The sequence below is a fragment of the Sceloporus occidentalis genome, unplaced genomic scaffold (genome assembly GCF_023333645.1).
Source record: "Sceloporus occidentalis isolate IW3139 unplaced genomic scaffold, rSceOcc1.0.p SCAF_27, whole genome shotgun sequence".
In the NCBI taxonomy this organism is placed as follows: Eukaryota; Metazoa; Chordata; class Lepidosauria; order Squamata; family Phrynosomatidae; genus Sceloporus; species Sceloporus occidentalis.
In genome coordinates, this window is record NW_028317007.1 from 12,388,629 (window position 1) to 12,402,030 (window position 13,402).

The 13,402-nt window shown below is 35.3% G+C and overlaps 1 protein-coding gene across 1 annotated transcript in view; it reads left to right on the forward strand.

The window, feature by feature from the left end:
- MYO16 (myosin XVI) overlaps positions 1-13,402 on the forward strand; it is an 89,437-nt gene that overhangs the window by 40,646 nt on the left and 35,389 nt on the right. Inside the window, exons 16-21 of the mRNA XM_089485880.1 lie at positions 3,822-3,933; positions 5,664-5,781; positions 7,347-7,418; positions 8,318-8,459; positions 12,138-12,210; positions 12,709-12,861. Coding sequence (XP_089342006.1) covers positions 3,822-3,933; positions 5,664-5,781; positions 7,347-7,418; positions 8,318-8,459; positions 12,138-12,210; positions 12,709-12,861 — 670 coding nt within the window. The remainder of the gene's footprint in view (positions 1-3,821; positions 3,934-5,663; positions 5,782-7,346; positions 7,419-8,317; positions 8,460-12,137; positions 12,211-12,708; positions 12,862-13,402) is intronic.

Consider the following 13,402-nt stretch of genomic DNA (forward strand, 5'->3'; position numbering starts at 1 on the left):
TATATACAGTAAACACCAGGCATTCTATATGAAATTATTTTTATACACAGGCAAGCTATATGCTGTAATGTCATATTTCATATTTGTTAAAACTTACTATTAGTAGATTTTTTATGTCATGTTTGTTTTTGTTTATGACTAGTAAAACATTGACTGTTCATATTTCATCCACAATATTCACCTCTATGACAGGCCGTTAAATATAACAGCTATTGTGTGTATTCTTTTAAAAAATTGCTGTTTGGATTTTTGAAATTTCGCCTTGTATCTTTTTTGTAACAATATGTTGGCAGCTGCTTTGTTAACATATTTCTAAGAAATAATGTGAGTAATGTATTCTCCTGAAAAAGCCAGTAAGCTGTTTACTGTGTGCTGTTAAAACCATAAAGAGCATTACTCCTTTGTTTACTGTACTACACCTTAGTCTAGAGCAAATGTTGACATTATAACATTTGGGCAGATTTAGTGGAAAATAGTTAATAATTAGTACTGCAATGACTGGGGAATCCAAGAGAAAAAACTGATATTGCCAAGTGCAAATTAAACATTTTTCATTCATTAGTATCGCTGCAAAATTCCAGCATTTAGGTGTGTGGTTTTGCCAGAATAAATGAGACTGAACATTAATTTAATTATTTCCCTTCTAGATCACAAAAAAAAATAAAATATTATATATGTTTTATAGAATAGTAAATAGGTCTACTGTATATGGACCTGAGGGTCATAGCATGTTGACCAAACAGTTCTTTTTAGGGACAGAATGACGAAAGATTCAAAATGCTTGTATTCAGGGAGTTTTGGTGTGTTATGCTGATTTTGGATTAAGTAGATTTTTAGGTTAAAATGTACAATATGACCAAAAGTATATGGACACCTGACTATCACACCTATATGAGCTTGTTGGGCATCCCAATCCAAAACTATGAGCATTAATATAGAGTTGACATCCTTTGTGCAGCTATAACAGCCTCCAGTAAGGCTGTCCACAAGATTTTAAACAACACCCCAAAGGTGTTCAGTGTGGGGTTAAGGTCAGGGCTCTGTGCAGGCCACTGGAGTCCCTCCACACTAAATGTATCAAAAAATGTCTTTACAGCGCACAGTGATGCTGGAACAGAAAAGGGCCTTCTTCAAACTGGGGTCACAAAGTTGGAAGCACACAATTGTGTAAAATGTCTTTGTATGCTGTAGCATTAACATTATCCTTCACTAGAACTAAGAGGCCTAGACCAAATCCTCAAAAAAAACTTATTGTCCCTCCTCCTCCAAACCTTACAGTAGTATTCTGATGAGTAGCATTCTCCTGGCCTCCACCAAACCCAGATTTGTCCAACAACTTCCAGAGAGCAAAGCGTGACACATCAATCCAGAGAACATGTTCCAGTGGTGACGTGCTATACACAACTTCAACTGATTCTTAGCATTGCATGTAGTGATATCTGGCTTGTGTGGCTTAGGGTGACAACAATGCATTGCAGGACTTAAAGTTCCCTTGCGGGACTGTCCCGGGCAATCCAGGACATGTGGTCACCCTAGTGCCTAGTGCAGATGCTCAGCCATGGAAGCCCATTTCATGAAGTTCCCAATGAATGATGTTTGTTCTGATGTTGCTTCCAGATGCAGTTTAGAATGTCGTTGTGAGTGATGCTACAGAGGACAGGAGATTTTTACACACTACATTCTTCAGCAGTTCTAGACCTACTCTGTTAGTGTGAGTGGTCTATCGATTCATGGCTGAGCTGCTTTTTTGTTATTTGCTTTTTACTGGCCTTTTTGCTTCTACTGATGTAGAATAAGCAGCCTTGTAGCCATGGGTGTAGGAACTTCTAAAAATCTGGGGGGACAGCATTTTCTCCTATCAGATCCCCACTTTCTCCCCATCTCTCACACTATCTACCCCCTCTCCCCCTTCTCACGCTATCTAAGCCCTCTCACACTATCTACCCCCTCTCCTCCTTCTGACACTATCTACCCCCTCTCCCCCTTCTCACACTTTCTTACTATCTACCCCCTTCTCACACTATCTACCCCCTCCCTACCCTCCCTTCTAACACTATCTACCCCCTCCCTACCCTCCCTTCTCACACAATCGACCCTCTCCCTACCCCCTTCTCACTAGCTACCCTCTCCCCACCCTCCCTTCTCACTAGCTACCCTCTCCCTATGGCCCCTTCTCACTAGCTACCCTCTCCCTATGGCCCCTTCTCACTAGCTACCCTCTCCCTACCCCCCTTCTCACTAGCTACCCTCTCCCTACCGCCCCTTGTAGTTCACTTGCCCTGCAGTCTTGTGGTGGGAGCACGAGGCCTCTGCCTCGCTGCTCTGCCGCGATACGCGCGGCTTCACTACTGATCGTGAAGTAGTAAAGCGCTGGCACCGAGATGGCCGCCTCACGCTCCCACCACTGCAGTCGGGGCAGCGCTGAGGCAGGGGGTGGCAACGATGACAGAGGAGACAGAAGGATGCCGAGCGGTTGCTGAAAACGACTGCTCAGCACCCCTCTCTCTCCTACTGTGGCGTTTCTATTGGGGGGGTTCCTACGGCCCTGGGGGGGATTTCTTCATTATCGGTACCCCCTGCATGAGTTACTGGGGGGATCTGTCCCCTCCGTCCCCTACGCCCATGCTTGTAGCTGCCCTCCTGCTCCATAATCTGATAATTTAGTCAGTCTTTTTAATAAACTTCTCTGTTTTATTTGAACTATTTTTCAAAATAGCTTTACTATGTAGGTGTAGTATATACTTAGGCCTGTCTCTATATTAGAAATTAATCAATTTGCAGAGTATTACTGTCAACATAATGCAACAGCCTACTGTATATCCCCATAACAGCTTGACATGCATCCCTTAATTCCCTAATGCTATGTAATATTGGCCTGATTGGGAACATTACTAACCACCCAAACCCCTTTATTGTTATTGATCTATTGACATTCTCTTCTCTTCTGTCATTCATAATATATAATACAATTGCATTCTACTTGCAAAGATGCTGTCAAAAACACAAAGGATTTTCAATTAAAACACATAAACACATTGACATTCAAAAGCATGAAGAGTCTACCATAAAAATATTTTTAAGTTAGATAACAGGATTTATTTGAGAAGAACTAAAATTGTGAAGAATAGTAAGGAATACTATACTTTATATTTCAGTATGAGATCAGGTTCCAGTATGGATTAGTGCAGCTGAAAAATATGACCTTAAAGGTGAATGAAAAATAATTACTTGTCTGGTGGTATGCATGCATCCCAAATGTCCCTGTTTAAATAGGGCATTCAGTCTTTGGGACCCACAGCTTTCTGTCCCTCTTTCCCCAGATGATGTCCATATTTCTAGGAGCTCAGAATGTATGGAGGTTAATAATGCATCACAGTGTTGTGCAGCACCGAAAAAGTCTTTGAAATCATTTTTATTAATAGGGTCAAGCAAGGAACATCTGGTTCAGAAAGTGCAAAGGAAAATTGCTTTTCCAGCACTTAGGTCAACTTGTTAAACTTTCAAGCATTTGTTGTAAGTCATGTACAAAAAAAGTTAAAGCTTCTTCATCATATCACTACAATGCCATCGGACAAATCAATATGAACCCTCTGAATTTCAGCTATAAATAAAATATTATTGGCTCCTCCATTTTTTTTACATTCAGCGCAGTAGAGACTAATGCATATTGCACTCTCTAAGTGCTAATGTTCTAACAATTCTGAAGGAACAATGTGTTCATATTTTAATGCCTTTTACTTTAGGTTATGAGACCACATGTGACTACAAAATCTTGATAATATGCCAGGTTTTAATAGCTATTTGCGTTTCTGTTTATACAGGTACCTGAACCAGACTATACCAGAGGAGACATCTATAACGCCGAGTACACAGAACAGAGAGAAGTTAGCTAACCTGAAACAAGCCCTAAGTGCACTGGGATTTAACAACCAAGTGAGTTATGTAAACACAGAATACTTTAACAAAGGAAACAACAGTCTTTTAATATGTAACTTAAATTAGAGACATCAAGTCAAGTTTTTGACAGTAATGTACTCAGTGGAGACCTGCAATGTTCTTAAATAGGCTCTTATAAATACCTAAATTATGAATAACTTGATGTAATGGAGAAACCAAAGCACATAAATGATCGTTTAGGTGTAATAACATATAGTATGTCTGTCCGAAGGCTGCATTTCTGAATTTTCAATAGATTTGTACATTTCACATGAAGGAAAACAACTGTTATTCAACCACATGGCAATTATAGCGAAAACAATTACCAGCAGATGTCTTAGGTTTTCATTATTTGAAAACGTGTACCAAGATTAATTTTAATTTCTTAAACAAGACCTGTGACTGAAATGCAATAATCACTAATAAAACTGTCTATTGGTTGTGTGTGTTACCATATTTGATAAAAGTTCTTAATTAATACAGGCCGTTCTGAATAGCCTACTTAAGAAATCTTAAAGGTCCACTTTCAGATTTTGAAGCAAGAGCTTATATTAATAAATCATGAGACATACACCCAGTTGTTATATATAACAGAAGGTTCACTTTGATGAGATTGAGTACTCATATCTTGGTTAATGTTTTATAACCAAAACATGTCAGTGCATTGTTTCAGTTGATTTCTCAAAAAAAAGTAGTTTGCACAGCCAGGATGGCTCCAGTTATGATAGATTTGACAAATAAGGCTCTTAGGAACACCTAAGACATGAAATAAAAGTCAACAGACTGCACAGAAATCAAAGCAAAGCATTATGGTTCTTTGAAATTTAGCACTGATTTGTAAACTGAACCTAGACAGCAAACTGGAGTTTATGATATACAGATAACCAATGCCAAATGACATTGAAAGTGATTAAGGCAGAACAAATAAGTATTGGCATAAAGATGAAAGTATGGTCGTTTAGGTCAATTTGAAAATGGGTAAAGTAGATTGCCGACTGGTTCTTATCCATCATACTAAGCAATGATTTTCTAAGAAAAGGTACAACCTTCCACTTATGTCCATTCAGTTCAGATGTTTGGTTAGAGTTATTTTTCATATTCAAATAACATAACATGACAAGTTACAACTAGGTTCTTCTGAAAATGCCACTATGACAAACATACAAAAGCATTTTATGTCAATAGTACAGTACACGTTTAACGGTGAGTTATTGAAGTACTTACTGTGGTACGGAATGAGCTTTGATGTCACCTCAGTATGCATGAGATTGTTTTAATCTGTATTTTTATTTGATACTTTCTTTGTAAATGCAAAGACTTGATAAGATAACTATGTTTCTTGTTACTTCATTAGATTTCATTTACTCCCAACCCTGGAAGTTGCCATTGTAGGTAGTCATTTGATATTTCAATACCCCACCAAAAAAGACTTACTGATAGGTGTGTATGCTATATGGCAGAGTTTATGATATCATTGTAATTAAACACATGAAGTCAGATGAGCTTACTGGGAGATTAAAGCTTGTTTATATTGGGAGTAGAAAAGTGATATTAGTTCTACAAGCCAACATTGTAACAGCTCCCCTTTGTAGAGTTACCCTGCAAACCCAAAGAAGTTAACCTTAGAGGAAACATGGTGTCATGCTTACTTTAATATTTCACACATATGAGCATCAGGTATAATTTTAAATTGAATCTCAGAAAAATAACTTTGTTTATTGTTTTAGGCAATTGAGAATCTCTTCATGATCCTCTCAGCCATTCTGCACATTGGAGACATACGATTTACTGCCCTGACCGATGCTGAGACTGCCTTTGTGTCTGACCTGCAGCTTCTAGAGCAAGGTTAGTCCGATATGAAACAGTGACCGTACTGCTGATTCAGTTACACTTCTCACCAATAGGGGGAGACTTTGCACTAATATTGATAATAAATATTGCCATTGTATATTTTTCTGAAATATTTATTAGGATTAAATAACTTTCAGCTGTTTAGAATCATTCGATATTACACCTTTTTGGACTAATACACATATAAAACACATAAGCACAGACGCGCATCTTGTTTTTTTTTATTAAATCTAACAATTTAGAATGGAAAATATTCTCTGACGTTTGTTCTAAAAATGCAGTCTTTGGTAAATTTCCTTAGTAGATTGACTAAAAACACATACACTTGTATAATTACAACTTGACCTTGCCCTAACAAAAACAACCTTCACAACTTTCCAAATAGTAACATTGTTACCTAACAATTTTAGCATGTTACTATATGAAACTGTCAAAAATGCAGCGTATATATATATATATATATATATATATATATATATAGTATTGATACCTCAGTTTACAATGTAAATTGTAACAATAGAAAAATAATCTTTGAAACAGTTAATTTATTTAGATAATCTAATATTTTTTCATGTGTATATTCATAAATCAAATTAACAATTTTTAAATTAAGAAATTCAAAAGATACTAACCACCAGGGGCGCAACAAGAACCCACAGGGCCCTGGTGTGAAAATTGCCCCCAACAGCTGGTCTGTGCCATCATTGCCCCAAAACAACTTGTCTGTGTCCAGGGGAGGGCTGGCAGCCTACGGCCTGGTGGGCAAGTCTAGTCAAGTGGCCCATTGCGCCACCGAATCAGCCCACCATCCATGCCCATCTTTTCCTGATTTTCTAACACATGATGTAATGTGATGGGATTGGGATTTCAGAACACACATCATACACGGGATGCCTGAAGCCACAATTTAACACGACTAATCCTTTTTAATAAGCTAAGCTACAACAATAATAATAAAAAAAGCATTTTCAACACTACTTTGTTGTGGACCCCCCTTTTAGTGTTTTTGCCCCCTTTTGTGTAATGGCCCCAGTTGCTACCCTCAACCTTGTGTATTGGCCCCAGCTAGCCCCTAATTGTATATTTATGCCACTGCCGTTAGTATTGATTTATGTGAAATCCCTGATGGAATACAGGTGACATAGTTCAAAGTATTGTTACTCCTGATTAACTGTTAGGGGGTTAATCATTAAAGAGACTCACGGTAAGCTCATTTAAAAAGTTACCATGTACTCTTATCAGTTTCCACCTTAGCAGACGATTGACCATAAGAAATCCTTCTGTTGAACAGTAGCTTGGTGGAAAAATAAGAGTAGTAACACACAACTGGTTAGCCACTTCCTCTCTTAATAAGTTTTGGCTTCTGCTGTTTGTTATCCAAGATTGCAAAGCCCTTACAAGAAATATATCTATGGCACAATAATAATAATATGCATGTTACTCAAAAGCATAAAATCAAGCATATACTACACATGTGTAGAATGCCAGAGAGCAGAGAACAACATCCATATCATTTATACATTTTCATATGTAAAATAAATATCCATCTCTTATTCCAGTTGCAGGAATGTTGCAAGTATCAGCAGATGAGCTATCCATGGCATTAATGTCAGATGTTCAGTACTTTAAAGGTACGTATTAAGATGCTACACATAATCCAGTACTGGAAAAATATCTGTCATTGAGAGGTGTCTACAATCTTTGTATTACACTATAGCCAGATATCAAGAAACACTCACAATGTTTATAAGATACTAGATGTTGAGAATCACCCATAATCTCAATAAGGCAGAAGCACCCACAATTATTATTATTTATTATTATTATCTTTTATTTATATAGCGCCAACAATTTACGCAGCGCTTAATACAATACATATATTCAAGGGGTACGACAAGGCAAGCATTGAAAGACTAAGACAGACTGATACATTAGGTGGAGAGAGCCCTGCTCGCAAGCTTACAATCCTGAGGGAATGCTCACAAACATAAGGCATAGAGAAAGGTTGAGAGGTAGTGTGGTGGTTGTATCAATGACAAGGAAGTTCTAGCAGCGAAGGTGGAATGCTTCTCTGAAGAAGTGGGTTTTGAGATATTTCTTGAATGTTGGGAGGTTGGGTGAATGCTGAAGGTTCAGTAGAAGTAGATTCCAGAGATATGGGGCAGCTCGAGTGAAATCTTGTAGACGGGAAAAGGAACAATATTTTTTATAAGGTACCAGATGCTAAAAAGCTCCAAGAATCTTTATAAGGTAGCCAGTGTTAAGAAGCACCTACAATGTTTGTAAGGTATTAGATGTTGAGAAGCATCCACAACCTATATAAGATACTAGAAGTTGAGAAGCATCCTTAATCTTTGTAAGATATAGAGCAGCACCCACTCTTTATAAGAGTTTCCTTCCCCACAAAGTAAGTAAATAAAACTGTTGTATGTCTATAGCATGAGCAAAACAAACATGTGAAAAAATGATTAATTTTAAATAATCCCTTGAAAATATTATGACGATTAATATTCTCCATGTTATTATCTAGGGGATATGATTACCCGCAGGCATTCCGTGGAGACAGCGGAATTTTACAGAGATCTTCTAGCAAAGTCACTGTACAGCCGTTTATTTAGTTTTCTAGTAAACAATGCCAACTTCTACCTCCAGAATCAAACTGATCAAAGCAGGTAATATAATTATTGTTAATTATTTTAACAGGTTAATAAGAGATAAGTTAAAAGTTGTAACGTAAATTAGCCTCTTAAATGTTTCTGTTGTTTCTACCAAATGAAACATTTTAAGAGTGAATAAAAGGAGAGCTCTATTTAAATGCATTTACTTAAGAATGATGTTTCACCTATTCTGCTAAGGTGACTAAACATGTCATCACCAGTACTGTTGAATTCTTAAACTTTTACCAGTAATAATTCTGTAATAATGTACAATTTTGTATTCATTTACAATTGTGGCTGGGAAAACGTAATTGTCATGTGACACAAAAGCAGGCACTGATAGGTTGTTACCATACAAACCAAAAATGATTTCAGTGTTGACAGCTCTGCTGAGTTACATTTGTTTAGCACAAAATACTAGCCACGTTTGTCTAGTGAAACAGCACCTTTAAGGTATTTAATGTTAAGAGTTAACGTAAAAAAAAACCTTATTGGGTATAATGCTAGAATCCACTTGTATAACTTGCATAAGCCCAGTCTCCCCCAAGCCCACCAAAACACATCTCACTTGAATGACACTATCAAATAGTAAATATAGAAAATGAAAAATATTATTTCAAATATGAGTGTGACTAAAGCAATATGATGTGCATTTTCCTAAAATCTAATTATTGACAATTGTGGAACATCAGTTCAGTTAATTATTTATGCAATTCTGATTTGAATACAATACATAATTAGAATTATAATGATACACATCAGTCTTTATTTCCTGAAGGATAATTTGTTACATTCCCAATTATGCACTTTTCACAGTATCATTTTTTTTAGGACTCCAGCCACTGTGATGTATAAATGGCTTGATCAAGGTCATGCACACAATTATCTATGTAACTAGTCCACATTAATCTTATTTCTTTGTGTCTCCCAGATACAGTACTTTCCTTCTAGAAAGCTATTGTGTGTTCATATAAAGCCCAACTCCACATGTCTATATAAAGTCATAATAATAAAGAAAGTAATCCAATCTTCATATAAGTCAATAATTCAGAATTTCAGATGGTTAAACATTGATCTTTTTCACTTTCCTCTTTTGAAGTAGAATTCCAGCATACAACTTAGGTAAACTGCACATTGTAATATGTATGTATCAGAGCATTGCATGTGTTCCTTTTTTATAGGTGTAAAAAAAAATGAGACTTATGCATTATTTACCTGTTTCTCATATACTTTTATACACGGCTCACACATATGCTGTAGCGGTTATATATATTGTATGAGAGCTGAGCTCACGCTGAAGCTGGCTGAGATGGATAGAAAGTGGAAAGAGAATAGGTTTCCCTAAGTAAGGTGTAACCTGATGATATGGCTTGACCTCCCTCTATTTAAAAAAAAAAAAAAAAAAAGATCCAATTTTTTTTTTTTTGTCAATATATGTTGTTGGATTTAACATTTGAATATTTACTATGGTTCTCAATGGGGCATAACTCGAAATCATATATATATATACATATATATAGTATTTCTAGTGGAATAACACCAAATGCTGCTCCTCAACATTTTGACATTAGATATACTGGTCAGCATATAAATACATTTTAAATTTAATTTACTACAACCAAATGTTATGTTTAACCGCAACATTATATTCTACATTTAAACAGCCCCTTAATAGTGCACACTTTTTATAAACTGCAAATCTTATTGTAATGCTAAACTATGCTAATATATGCCACACAATTCTACATAATTAGAAATATTTTAACCAAATTAGTCCTAAGTATTGTTTCTTCATTATTATTTTATAAGGTGAAATTACCATAATCATATAATCATATGCAGTTGTATATTTCATACCTTCTTACATACCTTTTTACCTTTGTATAAATTATAGAAATGGATCATGGAGTCCATTAAATTTTAATTCATGAGAGGAGCTAGAATATGTTATAGACCTTTTGGTAGGGTGGGTGAATGTCATTGACTAGCTTACACTCTCCTAAGACATATGTATATAGACATAAATTATGTATTTTGTTTTTCTTGCGTATCACTGAAAACTTGAATTTTGTAGGAAACACGTTTTTTATTTAAGAAAAAAGGTTTGAGATTTGATGGAAGAAAACTAGTGCTTTCATAAGAGATTATACTTATTACATTTGAAATGTCCCTGTTGGTTTAGATGAGGAAAGCACTTCCATTAGGAAACACAATGTGATTTACAGATAAGAATTCTTTCTGATGGATAGCAGTCTACTTGCATTATTTCTATTATTTTGAGTGATTCGACTCAAAATTCAAGTCACATTTTTCCAAACTAAAATATGGGTAATCTTCAAAATCATTTTCATTTAGTAATAGAGAACCACCGTAAATTTCTGACCTAATATGACTTTGTATTGAATATTCTACCATTTATGTTTTGAATAGTTTGTTTCGAATGAAGTTATCAAATAATCTCTGTTGGTGAATTCATTGTGAGATAGAAAAAGACATCTGCTAATTGACATACACACATTTACAAATGAAAATGTCACTCATATATTTAATAGGCAATTACACCATCATTCTTTCTTTCTTTTAGCCACTATATATTTTTATTGCTTTATTTCTCATTTAAACATGTGTCTATGTGCTATAGTTTGCACATCGTCACTATTCCGCATATTTAAAAATATTGTCATCTTCTAAAATCTATCAAGGGATAATTGATTAAATGTTATGTGTTGGATAAAGTGAGCATCAAGAAACTTGGAATGATTTATCAGATTTGAAGAACTCTACTTTCCAAAAACTCTTTATTTCTGTAATGAAAGGTACTACTTTAGGAATGTGAATAAAAAAGAAATCAATGCCTTATGAATGGCCAACCCCTTTGAGCTTCTGTCGCAAGAAGGGCTACGCATTAACCATGTATTATGATGTTCCAGTCCTTCCTAAAGGTGAAACTTGCTGGGGCTGGCACTTCATAGTGCATAGTTATATTAGAAAGTTGAAACTTCACGTTGAAACACATGTGAAAGTCTGCCTTTTGTCTAGAATGTAGACTACTTTATTGTTTTCCTGATGAGAAATATTAGGTCATGACCTGAAGATTGTAAAAAGTGAAATCAAGATAGTGGTAGCTGCAACTACAGAGATACAACAACCTTATTTGTATTAGAGTGCTAGAAAAGGTTGAATATCTTATTAGTTCCCAGAAACAGGGAGTGATGATAGAATGACCTTTGGGGTTACATGGTTTTTTTTTTTTAAATATTTTCTTGAGCGGTATGGTTTTTTATAGGTCAGAAGGGCAGAAGGGGAATCTAGCAAGTGACAGAAGAAAAAAGACTGAGCGGTGAAAATGAAAATTTAATTGAAGTGATAAAAAAGTGAATTAGAATGAAAACAAAAAGTTAGAGATCAGGGTATTGGGGCATTGCGTGGGATTAGAGCATCACTAGAGGGACATGGTTTACATAATATTGTCTTTTTTGTACAATACATGTAGTTACCGGTAAGTCCACTGCATGTGACCAAGAAAAAAGGTTATTAGTAAACCCCTGACGACTCATCAATGTAAATTATTAAATTGACACTTGACTTCAGAAGTTCACTTTCTTTTGGGGAGGTTTTCTGATTAAAACTGAAATCCAAACTTACATCTACCAATCTGTTAATTTGTACTTTCTGTTTCTTTTGATATTGTAGCTGCTCGCCTCTTACAATAGGCATATTAGATATTTTTGGATTTGAAGATTTTCAGAAAAATTCTTTTGAACAGGTATGTTTCTGACATAAAGCTGGAACAGGTATTGTCATTTTACCTTTACCTTTACTTTAGTGTCTGCATACGAACTCAACATACACAAGAGTTGGGGGTCTTGTACATAGGTGTACATTGCTCATGTTAAAAGGTCTCATGTGAAATAACAATGACATATAGTCAATCCAGAAGTTGTTTCACACACAATAACAAAAGAAAAGATAGGCTTTATGAATATTTCCTGACATGTAGACATTCATCCCTGGTGTCTCTCAGGAGGTTCTTGCTATTTAGCTCAGAAGCTAAAATTTGGCATTTAGTGAATCAACATATATAACACTTACTATATATTTGTCTGTACTTTTGATTTTAGTGTTACTTTGGCAGAGGTTTAACAGATATTTAGATGAAATGTTTATATGACAACAAAATAGTTAAATCATAGTGAATGCATTATTTTTGCATAACTGACTTTTTCTGTACCTATAATTACATAAAAAATATTTTTATCAACAGCTATCTATTAATTTGACCAATGAAAAGATCCACCAGTATATCAATGAAGTGTTATTTCTACAAGAGCAGACAGAATGTGCACAAGAAGGAGTTTCCATGGAAACCATCTATTGCCCTGGCAACCACACAACATTGCTGGATTTCTTTTTCCAGGTACTTTCAATTCATAATATACAATTTTAAATTGGGTGTAGTTTATATAGCATAGTATTTTACTGTTATTACAAATAGTGTATATATTTTTAGTTATTATACTGCATAACATTGTAGATTGCTTCACGTATTACATTAATCACTGAAATTCAAATCTCAAAAATGTTCATATTTACATAAAAAATTGAAAATCTAAATAGAACGAACATAGCAATCAAATGCATTTAAGGATGAACATTTCTAGGTAAAGGAAAATAAACAAGGAATAGATTAAACAGCCCCTTGATGAAATGAATCCATTAATGTCAATATGTTTTTTCCTAAACTGAATGTTAATATTCCCAGAGGCATTTAGCTTTAGCTTTGGTACAACTCTAATAATAGTCTTAGCTGTGCATATAAAAAAGGGCCTCTGGCTGTGTATTGGCTTCGTGCCATAAGATCTCACTATCGTACATAATGGAAACTCAGTCTTATCTGTCTCTAAACTGTTTGTAGTGATACCAGGTTTCATCCAAAATTTTTGGTATGGCCTCGAATG